We start from the raw sequence: 20,280 nt of genomic DNA on the forward strand, positions 1-20,280 counted from the left end.
TGCTCTCAGTGAGGGAGGGACGAGCAGTTTTGCAGATGCAGAGCGGAGAGTGCGGGTCGGGAGGTTGGACCAGGTCCTGGATGTAAGCTGGACCCGATCCATTCACAGCATGGTAGGTGAGCACCAATGTTTAGAACTGGATGCGGGCAGCCACCGGTAGCCAGTGAAGCCAGTGCCTATTTGTGGCTAATTCTTAAAGTAGTAATTAAAGAGGTTGAACTTTTTAGAATAAAAATGTTCCTCCACCTTTTTCAGAAGTTGGTCTACACAAAAAAAAAGAAATAGATGGAATGAATTTTGGATAAACATTTGCCGTGGGGCCAGAAACACACCTCCAACTACGTGGAATGGACTTGCGGCCTCTTTAAAGTAGCGTTGGCTTTGTTCATGACAGCATTTGCTGCCATTTCTGTTGCCTCCAATGGTGTTTTGGCTCCCTCTGCTGCCTTGTTACCGATAACACCACCCATTACGCCCCCTGCTGCCTCCATGCCCGCGACGGCGACACTTCGCTTGGGCTGTCCCGCTACCTGTATCTCTTTCTCCACCACCTGAAACATCTCGTTGGTGTAGTGGCCTCCATTGTTTTTACCATCTCCTCTATTGTGTTGTCAGAGACTGATGCGTGTTCACCAGTTGTGTTACGTTTGTTTGAGGGGTAGTTGGTCACTGTCTGTTTTCTCAGGCTGCTGCCGACTGGGTGGCCTTCAGACAATGCAGGAACAAAACAACTCTGGCGAGCAGGAAAGCTCCTTTCAAAGAAGAATTCTCCACCAAGAAATTTTGGAAAACAGTCAAATCCATGGCCAACAAACTTGCTTTACCGCATCTACCCACCTCTTTGATTTTTGATGACATTGTTGTTACTGATAACGCACGGCCACACATTTCAACCAACATTTCGTAAAACCATCGAATTTCTTTGGTGCAGCTGCACTTGACTTAACGGCTGCGTCTTGCTTCAACCTGTTAAGGTTTTCACACGTCCTGGGTGGACTTATGAAGTTAGATTCAAAGAACTCAGCTGGATTTGATGGGCTCGAGCCCGTGTTTTTTAAAATCAGCCGCTTGGTGGATTGGCCCTCCCTTCAAACCAGGCGGCTACAACACCGGCTGCTCGTGGTCCACAAAGTCATTTTGGGAACGACCCCTCGCTACCTCTCAACTCTTCTCCACATTTCCGAGATCCAGCAATTTAAGATCCAGTGACTTCAAAAGTCCGTGCTGTGTTTGGTCATAGCTACTTTCATTTTCCCGCTGCATATGATTGCAACTCAGCACGAAACACTCTCAAACTAACAGCCCAGACGTCTCTCAACATATTCAAACAAAAGCTGCAACGAGCCATAGTTGCATATCAGTCTGATCAGTCCTCACTTCTCTCTCTCTTCCATTTTTACAAGAAATTGTATCTGTGCTGTTTCTGTCACTTGTGCGGACTGTGCTACTGCCTCTTGGCCAGGTCATCATTGAAAATAAGAATTGTTTCTCAATTGATTTTACCTGGTTAAATAATGGTCAAATTAAAAAATGAAATCAACCTGCACTCAACTTTCACAAGTTTTTTTATTTAAGGACACAAATATATTGTTGGCTACAGAATAAGTTTAATCCAAAAGATATTTCCTCAGTAGCATATAAAGTGTTGATCTGGCTGAGTAAGTATATTGATGAAGTTATATTCATAGTTACCATCACCCAAGTTACATTTTTGTTACATCACTCATAGTTAAAATGCAATAAATGTTGTACACGGTCTTTGATATATTCACACACATACGATAAGATAACAGGACAGTTTATATTCTTCAGTTTAATTCCACCAGCCCTCGTTGATGTGTTTAATTGTGGGGGGGGGGGGGGGGGAAGGAAAACTGACACCATGGAAGGAAAGTCGGGGTATATTAACAAAACGGAATAAAAAGAAAATATCTTTGAAATCATCACACACTTGATTACCCACTACTCCCTTACAGGACATTAACTGGTTTGCTTTCAATTACAATTTGGGCCATTTGTGAGTCATCATATTGCATCATGAACAACAGATTTCCTTGTGCATTTAATCAAATGTGACACGTTGCATTGATGCATTAAAGTGCAGACGTCATGGATGCCTTTCATTGTGGGGACATTTCTGTGCACTAGATTTAAATAGTTTCAAATACAAGTTTATATACATATAGCAATCATACTAATCTCTTTGCTTCGTAAATAAATTGTCTTAGTAATTCTTAAGAAGCTCATCTCTCAAAACAAGGACTAAGAAAAGCCTCAATTTAAGGGAAAAACCCGGGTTAGAAAAGCATCCCAAACGCAGCTATTCCCGCAGGGAAGTGATACACTGCACAGTTAGTCTGCAGCTGATCTCAGACTAGTTCAGGGCCGCGTTCAGAGGCCTTCTCCTGGGGTCCGGCTGCTTCTCTTATCTCTGTCCGCCTGTAGGCATCGACGGGATCCTCCCCTCTTCCTCTCTGTCAGCTTTTAGCGACTGACGTCGCCGAGGGCGACCGACTAAGAGGGGACATCCCGAAGATGAACTTCAGCGAGCGTCTGCATTGGCGTCGTCTTCACATATATATTAGATATAGAACTTTTATACCCTTCCCTGGTAATACATATTTTCTTCTCACTTATTAAATTAGTGGGGCTCGATCTAGTGTCCATCCCTTAGACTCCGGACTCATTGGCAGTAGAAGGTGAGCACGTTCTGCTGGTTTCCGCGTATCAGCACCACCGGGCAGTGCAGGCCGCAGGTCAGAGTATCCATCCAGGCCATGAACAGAGCACTGGTGCAGTCTCTGTGTGGCACAGGAAGGCTCCTGGGAGACAAAAAAAAAAAAATGACACCACATTTACATGAAGGTGACAAAACGGCTGAGTATGAGGAAAATGTTGCAAATGAGTGCACGCTGTGGTTTGCAGTGACCTAAAACCAGTGCTCATCTTTCTCGTGTGTGTCACACAGGCATGAAAATACCCGTCGACGGGTGTTTTATTTGTAAACGATTTGCACCCTTGTGGACAGATTTCAAAACAGGGAACCGATTTCATCATTTGAGCAGTGAATGTTCTTGCCTCATAACAGTAAATATAACATATTTGTTTGGAGGCTCTTTGGTATGACTTATGACTGTGTACTCACACGAGGACGAGGGCAGCATGTTGAGAATTCCTCCGGATGATTTCGTTCAGCCTCACCTTACTCTCGGACTATGAAGGGAGGGAGAAGGGATGGGGTGAGGGGGGGCGGACATGTTGCAGATAAGAAATTTCCCCTTCATTGCTTCCAGTTCAAACGAGAATAAGCACCAGCGACCGAAACGCGCACACACCTTTAATCGGAAGGCCTCGAACTCTTTGTCTGATATCTTCCACGGGGCGCTTTGCTTCGTCTCGTTGACCGAGTCGCCTTCATGCGGTTCGCTGTGCAGCCTGAAGGGAGCGACACTTTCCACGAACCTGCAGAGGCTGACGAGCCGGCGGGGAGCAGAAGGTCAGAGGTCACGGATGAAAAATGTGTGGAAATTACAAAACGATGGCGGAAGGTTTGTTTGTGAGGGGAGCAATTTGCGTCCCCTGCAGAAGCAACACTGCTTTTCTGGACCTACTTTTTGGGGTTGGGAGACCTCTCGCTGTCCGTTATCACCGTGACGTTGCTGCAATCCAGGCGAAACTTCTTCAGCAGAGCGATCATCCTGGAAAGAAACAACAATCACAACCTCGGCAGAATCCCTTTCTACAAACGCCCCCAGATTACATTACTAAAGGTAAATTACTATTGTTATCAGTTTATTTGGATTTAAAGTGGAAAAAGCCCACAGGCAGGACCAAGACATTTTCACTGTGACTTATTGTTATTTCTCATTAATCCGACTCGATGAAACACCCACTCTTTGCGGCCTTCCTCCTGGTTCTGTTCGTCTCCCAGGATGAAGACGCGGATCTTACTGCGGTGCCAGCGCTTCCTCCTCGTGAGCAGGTAGGGAACCAGCAGAGTCAGACCTTCAAACGAGAAGAGAAGAACTTCAAAACCGAGGAGTCTTCTTTGGCGATCGCACATGCCAACGCGGGATCAGATCTGACCTCCGTCGTCGGCTATCCAGTAGACGTCAATGGTCTTCTTGCCCTGGTCGTTTTGAAACACTGTCTTGTTCTGAACGTCGTCGCCTCCATCGGAGAGGTCGTCGGCTGGAGCGGCCAGAGGAGAAGGAGCGAGGCGTAAGCAGTAGTACAGCGCAAAAAATAAAGCTGTAATGTGTAGTGATACTATATGCTCACCCGATTCCGTCTCAGGAGATTTATGTTGCTCATTTTCAGCAGATTCATCAAGCTCAAAGGCCTGGTTCACTGGAGGAGAGGGAAAAAACCTTCAACCATTTTACCATTGTTCAAATACGTTGAGGTGTGGGAAAGCATGAAGATACAATTAACACAAAAAGGTATTGAGAAGGACTGGATTGGAAACCTTCTGAATCCAGCTGCTCAGAGACATCCAGCCCGTCCATCATCCTCAGGATACACAAGCAGTAGTTGGCGTCGAAGGTATCGCTGGAGCATAAAGGAGGAAGTTGAAACCGGAGTTATGAAATAGATACGCGGATGCAATTAAGTAAGTATTCTACCCAGAGACACTGGATTTTAGTTTAGCATCCATTCGTTTTCAAACCAGCTCTCCTCACTAAGTGGAGGGTGTGCTATTTTAAAAATGACAGGGAAACCGAGAAAGTCAATATCTGTCTTCCACACTTACTATATGGTGTTAATATAATCATCGATGCTTTCAGGTGAACTCTCCCTCCAGTTTGCCTTGAAGCCCAGAACCAGAGTGTTGGGCTTCAGCTTGCCAAGACCAGAAGCCTTGAAAATGAGAGTAAAAATAATGTTTAAAAACCCATTAATATGAAAAACACTGAAAACACTTTTTGGGGGAGATTCATACTACTTTACACTCAATAGATGGCATGTCCAAATAAAAAAAGGAGAAAAAACAAGACTGCGAAAGTGACGCAACTCAACATCTGGATCAGAGGTTACAGTCGCATTGTCAAATGCCACAGATTTAAAAGTCATGCAGATGTTTTACCTGCAGCAGGTGTCGAGCTCCCACTCGGATGCTGTCGGCAGTGAACGGGCTGTAAAAGGAGCGCACCTTCCTCTTGTTCATCCACTTCACCAACATGTCCGTGGCGTCGTGCGGCCGAGCGTGCTTGTCCTGCTCCTACAGGAGTCGGATATTCAACAACGGACGTGTATCATTCCTCTCGTTTTCTTTTTCTTTGGGGGGGGAACTAAAACCATTGAGGTGGAGAAGAACTGACCATGATGATGTCTCCACAGATCATCAGGCTTATGTGTTTGGTGAAGGAGCCCACAAAGTCCACCAGTGCCGGTCGCTGGTTCGGGGGCCCGGTCATGACGAGGCACTGTGGTCTGATGCAACACACATGGGACTCCAGCTCAGAAGTGGATTTAGACAAACACACACGGACAGACAGACAGAAGACTCCATACCGGCGTGTGATAGGAAGAAACATGGAGGCGCGGTACGTCACCTACCTAAAGTTCTTGACGTGATCCTCGACACCAGACAACCAGACGGAGTAGGACAGAGCCATGTTATATGTACCCGCCTGCACCGACGATCCCCAGTTCACCGCTGTGGACACACACACACACACACACACACACACATCAGGTGTGTCCAGGGAGGAACAGCGGCGGGGCGTTGCCTTTCGGGACCGGCCGAGTCCGTTCAGCACTCACTGGGCTTCTTGAAGTTGACGTAGCCGAAGAGCAAGAAGATGATGGTGAAGGTGATGAGAGCCGCCCACCAGGTGAACAGGAACATCAGCACCACGGAGATCACGGCTCCGAACAAAGCCGTCCATTTGCTGTAGTAGTGAAACGCCGGCCTCCAACCTAACGGGGGCGTATTGAGACTAATTGAGACCAGATACAGTAGGACACCCCTGTGTGTTTGGCCATAGGAGGCCGTGACCAGCGGATTACCCACCGGGGGAGTTGGTGGTGGAGGCGTAAAAGCAGCTGAAGTTGATGAGGCTGTAGGAGCACAGAAAGAAGTTGGAGATCAAGGCCGCGATGGTGTTCAGCTCAGCTGTGAGCATGAAGGAGAGAGAAACGGTGTCATTTTGTATAACGATATACAGACAAATGAATTAATAAAACAACGACATTAGATCACACCCACCAATGAGAATGAAGGCCACAGCAATGAGGTAGCAGAGTAAATAAGCCCGCAGTGGCTCCTCATTTTTGCCATAACCTTTGGCAAAGAATCCAATGTATGGGTAGATGTTGTCTCTGCAAAGACACTGGCAAAAGACGCAGAAAACAGAAGCTCATTAATGTTGGCTTTGGGTTACATTTGTCTGCATGTAAACATTTGTTAGGATTTTTTATGAAGCAATTAAAAGGAAAAGTATTTACAATAGCTTTTTAGTTACATAAATATGACTTTCTAATGTCTCTATGCATCCACAGATTGGACTTTGCATTAAAACATATATTAAAAACAGTGCTTCTATCAGCAGTACGGTGCTACTAGCAGTCTTATGAAAGCTAATCTTAATCACAGAATTGTATATTTTTGTACGAAGAAGCACAATTAAGAAAAAGGGGCTTGAGTTCACACCTGAAAGACTTTAGGGGCGGAGACGAGGAACCCGAGGGCGGACGACAGGCTGGCAGCAAAGACACCAGCAGTGATGAGGTAATAGAACCCTGAAAGTTGGCCCAGTACCTGGTCGGAAAAGTCACCATCGCAGTATTAACATCATGAAAACTGTTCTATTTTACAAAATAAGTAAGCTCTGTGTATATTTCTATTCTGTAATTTGGGATTGAAGGATACCTTTGTATTGGTGTTCAGACCATATTCACAGTTTTCTAACTGAATGCACTTTGTGAAGTTCCAGCCGTGGGCGCACCCCAGACCAACACAGTCGTCCGTGTTGTTGCCCGTCATCATGTCACTGATATTACCAGAGGCGTCCCGCAGGACACATGCTCCTGGAAGGGGATGAAGGTGTAAACATTACTGTCCTGACGGAAAACTGGACACCTTTAACGTTTTGTTTCTGGAAACTTTGACATCCAAAAAGAGCAAAGCCCTTATTTCACAACTCCAAGGATTACTTGTTGCTCTCTAACATCTTGCATCACTATTTGTAGACTATGTACTAACAGAAAAAGGGCTGGATAGTTTATTGCCACTGCATTATTAGCAAAACCAGTGATTACATCTGCTCACACATACAAACAGAAGTTTTAGTGGGTAAACCAAGAGGAAACATTTGATGATTTTATTGGCTTCTCGTTGGCCATATGACTTTATATGGGCAGCATTGAGCGTTAAGAAAAGGTTTGAGGTGCAGTGTGATGAAGTATTTGTGTCATTGAGTCTGTGATATCTTTGCTTTTAAGCCCATTTACACCCGCACCTGGAATAATCCCCACCAGCCCAGAAAATCACTTCAAATGAGAAGTAAACCAACTCCAAACGAAAGCTTGCTGAATGAGTAGCTTACCGACGGTCACAGGGATAACTATGTAGCTGACTGTAGTCCCAAAAATGGCCATGAGGGTGCCTTTGGGGATGGCGGTAGCAGGGTCCTGCAAAAGGAAATAATACACAGGTTCAACATTTGTGTATTCCTTGTTGGTGCAGCAATGTAAAAAGGATCTGCATTGTTTCCCTTCATACTTTGAGGTCTCCTGAGATGTTGGCCCCAGACAGTATGCCGATGGCCGAAGGGAAGAAAATGGCAAACATCTGGAAAAAGTTAGTTCCTCTCCAGTCTGGTGTTAAGTTTTCCACAAAGATATCACCTGGTGACAAGTCACAGACACGTTAAGTATATATTCTTTAAAACTAATGATGTATCAAAGGGCAGTGAGTCCCGATAAGCCTGAACATACCACTGTATCCAAAGATGCCCTGGGCTTGTTTCTCTACTTTGGGGGGTATGACTGTGCCCACCAAGTAGTTGGCAAACGAAACCAAGAGAGTGATAAAGAATAAATACTGGGCCTGAGAGAGAGAGAGAGAGAGAGAGAGAGAGATACATAAGAGATACGGAAAAAATATTTAAAAAAACCACATGACTAAAAATCTAGACAGTGAATACAGTACGATGTGTCGGTATGTGCCCACCTTGGACTCCCACTCCATCCCAGCCAATGAAACGAACAGAAGAACAGTCACCGTGATCACGCCTACAATACGGACGTCATTGATTGCGTCGACCATGACGACATCAAACTCCTACATTTAAACGAGCAAATTATTCATGTAAGAAACCAAACATAAGCTCTTCACATCACACTTAAATGTCATATTACGATACTCTTTTATTCATTTCGGACCATCAAATCCTCATGGCGGCCAAACTATGACCAGTGGTCCGACTGCAGCCCACTGGCCACATCTAAATAGTTGCTCAAAATAAACTACAACATGGTTTTAGCATATCTCTTAGAAATGGTACCTCGCAAAGTTTCTCTATCCTTGGGGGTCACGAAAAATGAACCATCCTGCATACATTTTTTGAGGAATAATTACCTGCATCAAATCGCGGACCACCTCTGCAAAGCCCACAGTGTTGAGCGCACAGGCCAGGGCGTTGGCAAAGGAAAACACCGCCCCGATCGGACCACCAATCTCAGGCCCCAAAGAACGGGAAATCATGAAATACGCCCCTCCTGAAAAGGATGTTGAATTCCCCCAATAAAAGGAAAAATTGAATGGCAACAAATTATTGTGTTGTAAAATGTGCACAGCTTTGAGACACAGCAAGTGACTGACCTGAGATCACCTTCCCGTTGGTGGCGATAGCAGAGATGGAGAGGGCAGTTATCGAGGTCACCAATACGGACATCGCAACGATAAGCCAGGTCAACACTGAGATGAGACGTTTGGGGTTCAACGGCATGTTTCTCCATCTTCGCCCGAGAAATGCTTTACATGCATGCATCTTCTCAACTATATAAGCTTTAGATGTCGCAAGACATGAATTTGCCATTAGACGGTAAGTACGTGGGCTTTCACAATCGATTGCACGTTCTGATGGCATGGGCGGATTATGAGACAATGGAATCAAAACACCTGTCCAGTATAGAAGTGAGACTCCTTGACTTCAGGGTTTTACCCCACGCCAAAGACAAGACCCAACCAGGAAGGTGCACACATTATTCTCATTCAACATAGTGCTTAAAGGTAAATCAATTGAAGTCATACAAGGGGGGCGAGAGTGACGCCGTGAAGTGTTTCAGCCACTGCACAGAGTGATTGAAGGGGTATTGAAGGGGGGGGTAGGAACTCACAAATGCCGGCCCGGGATGTGATCCAAGAAAGACGGAGGAACAGGATGACTCCCCAAATGTTCAGCATGCAACGAATCTGTAACAAAAGTCCAATAAAAGCACCTCAGTAAAACATCCGTCAAATGCCGCGTGTCCTCCACTCAAACACAAGTTTGCTCACCATGACTCCCGTCACCCAGCCAAACCTAATGGGTTCTTTCTCCTTAACTGCTGAGCCTTCCTGTGTGATGTCTTGAGCACTGACAGCTCCCAACTCTTTATCGGGGACCTCTACATCCCCCTCTGACTGCTGAAAAGAAAATACATTTTACACGTTTAAAAGCCTTCTCAAATGGTCGATAGTGGGAAGCGGAAATGCATTCACAGCAGGGTCCTGCTTGGTCAGAAGTGCACGACTTGTGTGCAAGGTGTGAGGTGGAACGCTGACCCCGTATGAGCTGCGGAGAACCTCAAGGGATGGACGGCTCCTCATTTGACGGTTTGGCAGTGAAATGTCATAATGCTCCAGCTGCGGCACCAGGTCGATCGTGCTGTAGACGGAAGACCTCCGCAGCTCCGTCCTGGAGCCCTGGTGCTCTGATGCACTGTTGGATAGGGGATGTTATTTAAAAATTAAAAATAAATAAACAGCAAATATTGCAGGAAATTTAAGTAATTGCAATTGTCATGAAGAACTCAGCCAATGTATCTTGAATGTGTAACAAAGGAAACACCAGTTTGGACCACCAAGTGGACCCGTATTTGAGGAAATAAAATCAGATGTTGAAAAGGGAAAAGTGGTCTCGGCAGCAAACACCACAAACCTTGAATCCGTGTCTGAGACAACAATCGTTGGAGGAACTTGGAAGTTTCCATTTCTGGCTTCACTAGGGACCAACCCGCCGAGTTTAGACGTGAGCAGCCCCATTGGCACGTCTCACTCCTATGCAACCAAATGGGTAAAAGGGGGATGAGAAAACAATAAGCCATATGAGAATTCTTTTTTCACTGAAATCATGGTCTGAGAGACACCGCCTTTGTCCTGCGCCAGCAGATCTGGAACAGTTTCTATGTCACATGGTCTCACACTGACTACACTGCTTTTCTTTTATCTGCATCGATTGTTTAAAAACAAAACAAAACAAATTCTCCCCTCGTCCAATACTGCTGCTGGGTCACTTGCACTGCGCTTTAAACTACCGCCCTCAGCCTACCTTCCACAAGTTTTGCTGCATCATGGATGATGTGAGAGTTTTCACTCGTTACACTTCACTTTTCCAAAATAAACTTCATACTGTTTTGTATGTTTACTTTGTTTTTAGGTTGTTGTTTTTTTGCTACAAAAATGACAACTTTGGGAAAAGATTGCAGTTTGCTTGATAAAATAAGTCACTATGTTATGTAGCTGGCAGAACACGAACAGCGTTCTGCTGGGTGAGACACTTGTTTGTTTTTTATTTTACAAAACTCTTCGGTCTCTTGACCAACACTGACTCGAATGACATCAGCTAAGGCAATTTGTCAGACTTTGCTCAGCTCCTTGTCAATTAAGTCATGGTTTGATTATTTTGTTATAGTATTTATTCCGGCGTGTGCACCGTGAAAGAACTGTCTAATTACTCATTAAGTAGAAGTCTTGAATGCACGGCAGGATGTGGGTGTCTTTTCTTCGAGCTACTGAGCTCATCTATGAGGCATCTGCATGAGAAAAAGGCGATGTGCAAATCTTCTATTATCCACGAGACAACTGCCCTTGAAAATAATTGCGTTGGTTATCTCGGGAAGATTTACCAATATAGATTATTTCTTTTCAGTGAGAAGAAAAATACATTGTTAAAGATTGTCAGTAGATGTACAATAAGTAATTAATGATGTGAGTAGGCATGCTGTTTCTTTTGATCTAATTATAATAACCATAGATGAGTGGGAAGTCAAGCAGTAAAAAACAGGAAATCCACAGCAAAAACCAAAGTGCAACAAATCATATCACACATTTTAGATATCATTAAGCCTTTAAATGATACCCAAATATGACAATGATTTAATCAGTATCACCATTTAGAATTAAAGTCTATTGTACTCACTTTACTTCTATTTCAGATGAAGGAGCTGTTGTCAATGGATGAAATGTTCCTTTTTTTATCTTCACAAACTGCGACTCTTCATATTTATACCATCACAGAGGAGACCTCCCCTCCCATCTCACCACCTCTTCCTACCCTCCCTTCATAACACACACATACACGCACACACACACACACACACACACACACACACACACACACACACACACACACCTGAGCAGTGAAAGTAAAGTTCTATGCTTGTGTTCAGGCAGGGTCAAAACCGGGAAATCAGTCCAACCGGCAAACAAATCCGAAAAGGGGGCACGCAAAAATCCTGGGTTGAGTAGTCAGGCAAACAGGGTCGGAACAGGACGATCAGGGACAAGACAATCTGGCAGAGGGAAAGTGTAAGTGTGCGGTGATAGTGATAGTGAGGGACTAATCTGTGATAGTGAGGGAGAATGTGCTGCAGGTTGGAAGGGCATGAAGACCAGGTGAAGGGAATAAGAGATGATCTTGTGTTGATGACAGGATCTGGAATGACCAGAGTTAAATGAACAAGCAGGATGAAAAAATGGAGAATTCGTGATAGAACCCTAACCCTTCCCCTGTAGGGACGACTCTTGACGTCCCACGGGTCTGGTTCGGATTAGCCTGGTGAAAGTCCGTGATCAGGGAGAGATCGAAAATGTTGGGAGCGGGAACCCATTCATGCACCTCTGGACCATAAGCTTCCCAGTCAACCAGGTATTGCAGCCCCTTGCCCCGTCGCCGAGATCTGAGCAGACGATGGACCAAGTAGACGGGTCCTCCATCGATGGCCTCCCATTCATGCTTCGGGAGCAGGGGTGGTCGATACCCTGGGGCACACTGGAACGGTGGGAGCCCGGTAGCCAAACTGGGTAGGATGTTGTGGGGATACTCCACCAGAGATGCTCCGACGAGGAGGAGGGATTGCGAGACGAGAGACATCGTAATGTTGTCTCCATCTCTTGGTTCATCTGCTCAGCCCGCCCGTTAGATTGCGGATGACACCCTGAAGAGAGACTTGCCGTGGCTCCCAGCAGTCGACAAAATTCTGACCAAAAGTGAGAGGTGAATTGTGGTTTACGGTCATAGCAAACATCAATGGGCATACCAGGCAACCGGAAAACATTTTCCAAAAACACTTCTCTTCTTGGCTGTGGGTAACTTTGTTAGTGGTATTAGCATAGCAGACTTTGAAAATTGATCAATGACCGTGAGGATGAGTGTTACCGTCAGAAGGGGGCAGGCCGGTTACAATATTCAAAGCGATGGTGGACCAAGGACGACTACGAATAGGCAGAGGATGAAGAAGTCCGGACGGAGGTTGACGAGTTCTCTTATGCTGGGAGCAGACCAGGCAGGCAGCGACAAACTCTCCTCCTCCATGGAAGACCACAAAAAGCAGTGTCTGAGCCTTGCTAATATGCATCAGACACTTGGATGGCAAGACAAGCGGGACAACTGACCCCACTGGAGAACCTGCGGACGAGAGTTGGCAGGAACAAACAACCAGTTAACTGGACAAGCACTGGGGCAGGGTGTTCGGCATGGAAGCGTCTAACCTTGTCCTCCACCTGCCAGGTTACTCATGTTGTGGAAGATTTTGCACAGACAATCGTTAAGTAAGAAACAAAGGCTCTGAGTCAAATATGTCTTTTCTCCATTTATTTTCTTGCAAGGGAAAGAGGGTCACAACAGCTACGTAGTCAGTAGACTGTCAAGAACCTCCTTCTGCCCCCAACACATCGGGGCAGTTCTTATACCTAAGGTTAGATATCGGTGGCGTCAACAGAAACCTTTGACTATCTTGTTGAGTCTCTACAGCCAGGGCACTGGGAACATCTTGTCCATGTAAGACACGTCAGTTCTTTGACCGTGTCCTTGCTCTCCCAACATGCTAAAACAAAGGTGGTCATAGACATAACGAACACTTTGTTCCATCTCTACAGCTATGACTGCTGGAAACATCTAATCCAAGTGGGAGACGTCAGTTCTTATGTCAGGGCCTTTGTGATCTAAGCACTTGCAACTAATAAACTGGTTATACAAATGAAGCATTTAAAATGGTTACATATCATTTTCCCATTACACTCACCAATAATACACTCAGGAGGAAGGATACCTTCAGGATGAGGAGGAGAGCTCCCACGCTGGAATTGGCGGGGCAAGGCGGCGGATTTGATGTTCTTGGAGCCAAGTCTATAGGAGAGCAATACGAGTTTAACTGCAGTTTGCAATGTAGCAATTCCTCTTTGCGGAGGACAGCTTTCGGGAGAAGAAGGCACAAGGGTGAACCCTTTGGTCCTCAGCCAACCGCTGAGAAAGGACAGCTTCTACACCAGTTTCCAAGGCGTCCACCTCTAAGATAAACTGCCGGGCCAGATCTGGGAATATGAGGATGGGAGCAGAGGTAAACATGATTTTAACTCACTCACTGAAGGCCTCTGCCGCCACAGAGGACCACCGGAAGGGCACAAATTGGGAGGTGAGGGCTGTGAGGGGGGCAGCCACGGAAGTGTAGTTACAGATGAACCACCGGTAGAAGTTGGCAAAGCCAAGAAAGCGCTGAAGTTCAGTCAGCGACTGCTCTGGTCTTAGCAGACTCCATCTGGATATTACCAGCCTTAAGGATCCAGGAACAATACCGCCGTAGTGTGGAACTCGCAGTTCCCTGCGTTTACTAAAAGGTGGTTCTTCAAAAGCTTTTGGAGGACGTAGATGCAACACATGTTCCTGCAGAAAACAAGAATGTCATCCAGAAACACAAAAACACAAACATTGAGCAGTGGCGCGGAGTGGTTCCTCCAGGGCCACCTGCCCGATCCTCAGATGTGAGTCATGTCCATGAGGTTTGCATCTGCACCAGAGTCAATGAAAACTAACAGTGTGATTATTCCTCGAGCAGAGCAGCTGGACCCTAATCAAAAGCTAAGAGGGCATCTTAAAGTTCACATTCCGACTCACCACCGCCCTCCGGATTAACCTGGTGGAAGTCTGTGAACGGAAAATGTTGCGACTGGGAACCCATTCACGCTCCTTGGGGACCATAACCTTCCCAGTCCACCAGGTATTGCAGTCCTCTACCTTAACAAGCAGGCAAGATGAAAACTAATGAGATAGAGAATTCGTGACAATATTATCCCTAAAGATGTTTTTTCTTTGCATTACAACGTCTCACTTTGTGTCAGAAACACTTCTATTTGGAACAAGATATGTTTGACTTGAAACTAATTATTTGTCACACAAACTTGTTGAAGGGTCATTTGTTGTTGTTTACATTATTTTTTCCAGCCAAAGAGTAACCTTTATACATTTGATGCTTTCGTTATTGAGTGTCTGGTAGCTTTTCTGAGAAGATCAAATCTCAGGGAACGTGTTTTAGCAAAGTTTGTAGTAAACAGAAGAGCAAGTGGGAGGTTAAAGATAGACACTACAGCTAAGCGGACGGTACTATTTACTGTAAACTCCGAGCCCATAACAAACACTGCCTCTGATCGGCACAGAAAAGACAAACAAATAGTTTCCTAGTTAACTTTAGAGGACGGGAATATGTACATTACATTTTATTCCTATTTTCTTCCAAAGATAGTGTTTTTAAAAAACAATAATGAGATAGCTGAGCGGAAGAGTTTGTATCATGACTCAACCCTTCACTAGAGGTTGAAGAAGTATAACGTATTATAAGAATACTGCATTTCTTACCTTCTCCAACTTCAGTTGAACTACACCATATGTATGTTCTCAGAACAATGTATCAACAACAATGTAACAATGTAGGATAATGTTACAAAACAACAGTGCTTGCGTTGTTGAAGATATTGACACTTAAAAAGAAAAAAAACTAAGAATAATATAAACATTCTGCCATAAAATTATAAAATAAAAAAAATAGTATCTGGTGTACCTTTATAAAGTAAGTTATATTAAAGAGGCCATTTCGTTTGAGGTTTTTCATTGAAAAAAGGGCGTTATGTCAACCTGTTTCCCCTTTGGTCCAAGAAAGACCCACTTGAAGGCTCCACACTGACTTACTAATTTGAGGTGAGAAACTTCTTGCAGTGTATTTGTCATGTTCCCCAGCTATTATTAAACCTATACTCTCCATGTTCACAATGCCATTGTGCCTTGGTCAAAGTCACTTGTTCCGCCCACACAGGTAGAGGAACCACTGAAGCAGGCGTCTACGCAGAGTCTCGGGATATTAATCATTTTGCAAAGAGCGAAGACTCCACTTATAGTAATTACTGCGGGATGCTGGTGCGTCATGTTATCAGTTGATTTGTAAAATCCGATAGAACTCTTTGTGTATTTACCCCTGTGGAGGAGGAGGCCATGCCGACACTCGGGGTTACACAACAGAGGGAAAACGGAAACACTTCATTTCTCTTTTACACTGCACTTTCTCTTGCACTGCCAAAGAAAGGTCGACGGATTGGACCGTGTCTTCCATGAACTCGGGAGCGTCCTTCATGGTGACATTGTTTGCAGTTCTGTTTACAGGTTAGGTCGCTGTAGGGTTCAAGTGAGCGATGTATGAGGGACTGATGACAAAGCAAATAGGCGCAATGATTATGGATGCAACCTTTCTGAGTAAAAGTCCGCCTTCCAACTTTTGCTCCCTACTGACACGGTACGACATCTTGTGTTTTTGGGACGAATGTTTGATCCTCTGAAATTGAGGGAAATAAAATGAACAAAAGGTAACATATGATTGGAATACTAAAAGTCAAGTTCCAATCATTCCAATTCAGCGTCCTCCTCCTTACTGCAGGAGTCCAATTTGAGTGCAGCTTGGGCGCCATCACCATCCACACACACACACACCCGCGTCCCGCAGTGTGTGCGTGCAGAGAGCGTGAAGTCATATTATTACATTTATGTCCGTGAGTCAGCGCTTTTAGTCTTAATAATTATAGTTTGGAAGACTAACCGAAGAGAATCCGAGTCACCTGAAATACACATAAATAAAATGACGCTTTCAAAACACATGAGATCTCAATGTGAAAGAAATTATGATGGATGAATATACTGATGTGGACAGTGCAATGTCTAAGGAACAAAAGAAGGCCACCACTTTTTATTTAAATAAAATTTTCAGGCTACAGAATCCCAAGATCAAAGTGAAATAATATTGTGGCAGGCTAGTCCATTTGACCAATATTCAATTTCTTCACCTCAAAATGCTTCTCAACATCTAGCGTGGCCATCACGTGCTTGTATGCATGCTTGAGAAACGTCCTAAATCATCAATGGAGATTTTAACATAGTAAATAATAGTTTGATTTGGAGTGTTTTTTTTTTTTAAGATGTCAGGGTTGATATCTACTTTAAATGAAAGTTGCTATTTGCTGTCCAATGGAACTTTTGTAACAGGTGAGCAGTTAATATTGTTGCTACAGCATTCCTCCTTCTGCATGATATGAAAGATCTCACTTTGGCTCCACCTGGCGGAATAAAGAAGAATGACCCCCATGGCAAACGTACGTTGATACCAGCATTTCAAATCAGAAGATCTTTTATTTCATAAAATTGTCAAGTGATTTGAAGTTAAAATGTGTTTGTGCGGCAAGTATGATTCAAAAATAAAGAATAGAGCTGTTGTAACTTTGCCACTAAAATGTCAAAGAGACGCTTGACCCAAACCTGATGTGGTACTTGTTCTCATGATGGTCAAAGCTTTCAAAATGTGGTCCTCTGCAAAGCCCCAGTAGCGTACGAAGGGAGATCTTCACCTGGACACGTCACACACCAGGACACACCGCGCATTGTGCGTTAAAGCAGTTACCCCAACGTCACACAACGGAAGCGAGCTTTGTGTAAATTCCGAGAACGCAAACTATTATTATTGTACTGCTGTGTACTGCTTGCCAACCCCTACACATTATTCAACCACATTAATCCGAAACAATTCCCAACGAGGTCACACAAGCCACAACGAGCCCTCTGCCTTTCGCAATAGATTTGTCCTATTTAATTGTTCACATCAGCTTTGTGGGTTCGTTGCAGTTAGAAGTGAGCGTGTGTGCAAGGCCCCCTTTTCTTCATGCATTCTCTTTCTATTAAGAAATGAATGAAGACTTCACTCTAAACCCATTGCTTGTTTTTTTGCCTGACAGGTTTACAATCTTAAGATTTAGCTTCTTCACCCGGACGCTGGGGCTGAAGGTGGAGCTGCTCCGGCTCTCCCGGGTTGGTGGCGTCGAAGAGCTTGCCCATGAAGCCGAGGCCGGCCTGGCGGATGTGGGAGCTGCCGGCGAACACGTAGAGGATGGGGTTGACGGCGCTGCTGAAGTAAGCGAAGGCCGTGACGTTGGGGCGCCCTCTGAGGGCGGCGGCGATCACCGTAGGGCTGCCCTGCAACAGGCCGGCCACCTGGAGGATGGAGAGGGAGGTCAGGAGGAGGGAGGCAACGGCAAAAAACAGCCCAAACTAATGAACAAAAACACTGAGACATGGAGAGTCCACATTCCCTGCAGCGTATTTCACCACCAAAAGCTGTAAGGAAAGGGGAAAAGCTTGTGTTTTAAGGTGATTTTGCATTTAGAACAGATCGACAGTAAGCAGAGTCTTAAAATATGATATTCGCAAAATAGGAAAATGACAGTAATTAAGGAGGTTTGAAGAAAGGCGGCCCCCAAATATCCCTATTTTGGAGCATACCGGGTGAAACGTCCATCGACAAACAGCCTGACTTCAATCACCTCTATGATGTTGACAACGTGATACGGCAGCCAGAACAGTGCGAAGGCACCGATGATCAGCAGGATGAGGCGGCTGCTCCGTGCTCTGCGATGGAACATGGCGCTTTGCAGGCGGCAGAAGACGGAGAAGTAGCAGGTGTTGATGAGGGTGAACGGCACCACGCAGCCCATGATGGTCTCGAACAGGTACTGGAAGACCCGGTGGGCCACGCTGTTCCAGTGGTACGGTATACACAAGCTCAAAGTGAGGTTGCGGTAGAACGGCATCGGCAGCGACAAGACGAACGCCAGCACCCAGACCGCCAGCAGCAGACCCAGCAGGCTCTGCTTGGTCCTCATCCTCTTCGACAGGAAGGGCTTCGTCACGGCCAGCCAGCGGTCCATGCTCATCAGGCAGATCAGGTAGATGGACACGTACATGTTCACGCTGGACAGGTAGTGCACCAACTTGCACGCCGCCGAGCCGAACTGCCAGCCGCGGCCCCCGGCCAGGTAGCGCAGGAAGAGGGGGGCGCCCAGCAGCACGGTGAAGTCAGCCACGGCCAGATTCAGAACCAGCAGGCAGGTCACCGAGCGCTTCTTGACCCGGCAGAAGACGGACCACACCACAAACAGGTTGCCGGGGAGGCCCAGCACCAACGCCAGGGTCAGGATGGCGATGCCCACCTGGGCGCTGACGGACATGGAAGAGGGGGGCGGCGGAGCGGGGATGCTGGTGTTGGACGCCATCGGGAGAGCGTCTGACGAATGTCGGGGCTTCGACAACTGTGAACCTGACACAACCTTTCAACAGACAAAGCGGGTAGGAAACAGGATATGTCTTATTTAGGTTATTGAAGGAATAGTGTCAACGCCACAAAATATCTATCAAAACTTCCTGAAATGTCCGCCTCCATTGTTAAACCAGCCTGTCACTTCAGTACATTTACCAGTCGTCCAACTATGTCTGAAAACATTCATTGTTTAACTTATTCTTATGCAGCTTACACCTTTTTATGAATTTTACTTACTTATTTCTTTTGCCACCTTTTGGTCCAAGAAGGCCCAGCTTTATCAAACTTCACTAATCTCTAACCACGAAGCTGCAAACATAGCAAACATTGTTCATAACATTTATATTTGATATAAATGCAGGGATCCCACTGCTGCAATTCAAATGTTTTTGCTCAAACTCAAAAAGTAGCTTTCAGGATATCTGGATGAATTGAAGTGGCGCACTGACCTTCCACTGCTCACTGCTGATCTCCACTTTCTTAACGACACCACAATAACTCCAGTCCGAAAAGGTTACCGTTGCTCATCTATTCCCCGGCCGGTTCGCTCCCGTGCTCCTCTGTGCTTTGAGGACGGGGTGTGGACATCAACACAAACCAGCGCGTGTATTGAGCAAGAGGGGAAACCCGGGCACGACAGGAAGAAGGCTGTTCGCTTGCAACGTTGCTGTGATTCCACACACACAAATGGTTTTATATTGCAGATGAGGTCACTAAATACTACGAAGAGGCGCCCTGTAATAATGCTGGTACTGATACGCATGACCGCAACCTATTGGCGCAGACATTGTGTGACGCAACTTGGGAGGGGAAATAGTGTGATGATGCAAAGCCACACAGACGCTGGCGGTGCAAAGAGCGGGAATGCAGAAATAAATAATAAAAGTGAGCACACACGTGGACAGGTAGACCCCTAATCCTCCTCACGCACCCGCCTTTTCCTCATGCATCAATATTTAGGAAGAAAAATGACACTCTTCGTCATCAAGCCCGCCCCCTCCTCGTGAGCGGCAAACCGCTGCAGCATCGGACACGGAGGTGATGACGGTGTTTTTGCGGAAAAAAAACGACTTTGTTTAGTGATGAATTAACCACATTAGCGCCGCTGAAAACATCACGTCGCAACTGGTTCCGACGTTTCCTTAAAAAATAAAATCTAACAAACAAAAAAAAAATCCATTATTTCAAAGCTTTTTCCAGCTGTTTACTGACGTTTGTCATGTTTAATGAAGAGAGAGAGGGATGCAGACCGACAGGCAGTTTTGACTCAAATTAGACACGTTAACTAGTGTTGTTATTATTGAAATGAAAGGTAGGTCTTAAAGAGCTACATGACAGTCTGGTGACATATATTGTGGTAAATTATTAGTTGCTTATGCTTCAACTCAA

The 20,280-nt window shown here is 45.4% G+C and overlaps 2 protein-coding genes and 1 long non-coding RNA gene across 6 annotated transcripts; all 3 read right to left on the reverse strand.

Annotated features, from left to right (window-relative positions):
* Window positions 1-1,547: 1,547 nt before the first annotated feature.
* LOC120821861 (solute carrier family 12 member 3) lies at window positions 1,548-11,549 on the reverse strand. 3 transcript variants are annotated; one of them, XM_078105542.1, is made up of 28 exons: window positions 11,409-11,549; window positions 10,149-10,267; window positions 9,773-9,929; window positions 9,506-9,631; window positions 9,346-9,421; window positions 8,828-8,923; window positions 8,585-8,724; window positions 8,177-8,287; window positions 7,942-8,053; window positions 7,727-7,851; window positions 7,551-7,635; window positions 6,875-7,032; window positions 6,656-6,763; window positions 6,212-6,335; window positions 6,017-6,118; window positions 5,767-5,922; window positions 5,560-5,659; window positions 5,322-5,433; window positions 5,087-5,221; window positions 4,754-4,860; window positions 4,469-4,551; window positions 4,282-4,350; window positions 4,087-4,191; window positions 3,894-4,005; window positions 3,612-3,698; window positions 3,336-3,471; window positions 3,146-3,213; window positions 1,548-2,822 (listed from the first exon to the last, which is right to left on the reverse strand). In XM_078105542.1, the coding sequence occupies exons 2-28, from the start codon at window positions 10,250-10,252 to the stop codon at window positions 2,684-2,686; spliced, it is 3,033 nt and encodes a 1,010-aa protein (XP_077961668.1). In that variant the 5' UTR covers window positions 10,253-10,267; window positions 11,409-11,549; the 3' UTR covers window positions 1,548-2,683. The 3 variants fall into 3 exon arrangements, with proteins under 3 accessions (XP_077961668.1, XP_040036854.2, XP_077961666.1); XM_040180920.2 differs by having other exon boundaries at window positions 9,506-9,634; XM_078105540.1 differs by having other exon boundaries at window positions 4,087-4,350; window positions 9,506-9,634.
* Window positions 11,550-12,773: 1,224 nt separating this feature from the next.
* LOC144410226 (uncharacterized) lies at window positions 12,774-13,985 on the reverse strand. The gene is made up of 3 exons (XR_013468151.1): window positions 13,849-13,985; window positions 13,513-13,616; window positions 12,774-12,896 (listed from the first exon to the last, which is right to left on the reverse strand). It is a non-coding gene; the product is annotated as an uncharacterized LOC144410226 (long non-coding RNA).
* A 2,483-nt stretch (window positions 13,986-16,468) lies between these two features.
* Window positions 16,469-19,820, reverse strand: ltb4r (leukotriene B4 receptor). Of its 2 annotated transcripts, XM_078105602.1 has the most exons (4): window positions 19,341-19,820; window positions 19,129-19,200; window positions 18,119-18,901; window positions 16,469-17,789 (listed from the first exon to the last, which is right to left on the reverse strand). In XM_078105602.1, exons 3-4 carry the CDS (start codon window positions 18,845-18,847, stop codon window positions 17,544-17,546), a joined length of 975 nt encoding a protein of 324 aa, XP_077961728.1. In that variant the 5' UTR covers window positions 18,848-18,901; window positions 19,129-19,200; window positions 19,341-19,820; the 3' UTR covers window positions 16,469-17,543. The 2 variants fall into 2 exon arrangements, with proteins under 2 accessions (XP_077961728.1, XP_040036881.2); XM_040180947.2 differs by lacking the exon at window positions 19,129-19,200 and having other exon boundaries at window positions 16,481-17,789; window positions 19,341-19,477.
* Window positions 19,821-20,280: the final 460 nt, after the last annotated feature.

The sequence above is a fragment of the Gasterosteus aculeatus genome, chromosome 7 (assembly GCF_964276395.1).
Source record: "Gasterosteus aculeatus chromosome 7, fGasAcu3.hap1.1, whole genome shotgun sequence".
Taxonomy (NCBI): Eukaryota; Metazoa; Chordata; class Actinopteri; order Perciformes; family Gasterosteidae; genus Gasterosteus; species Gasterosteus aculeatus.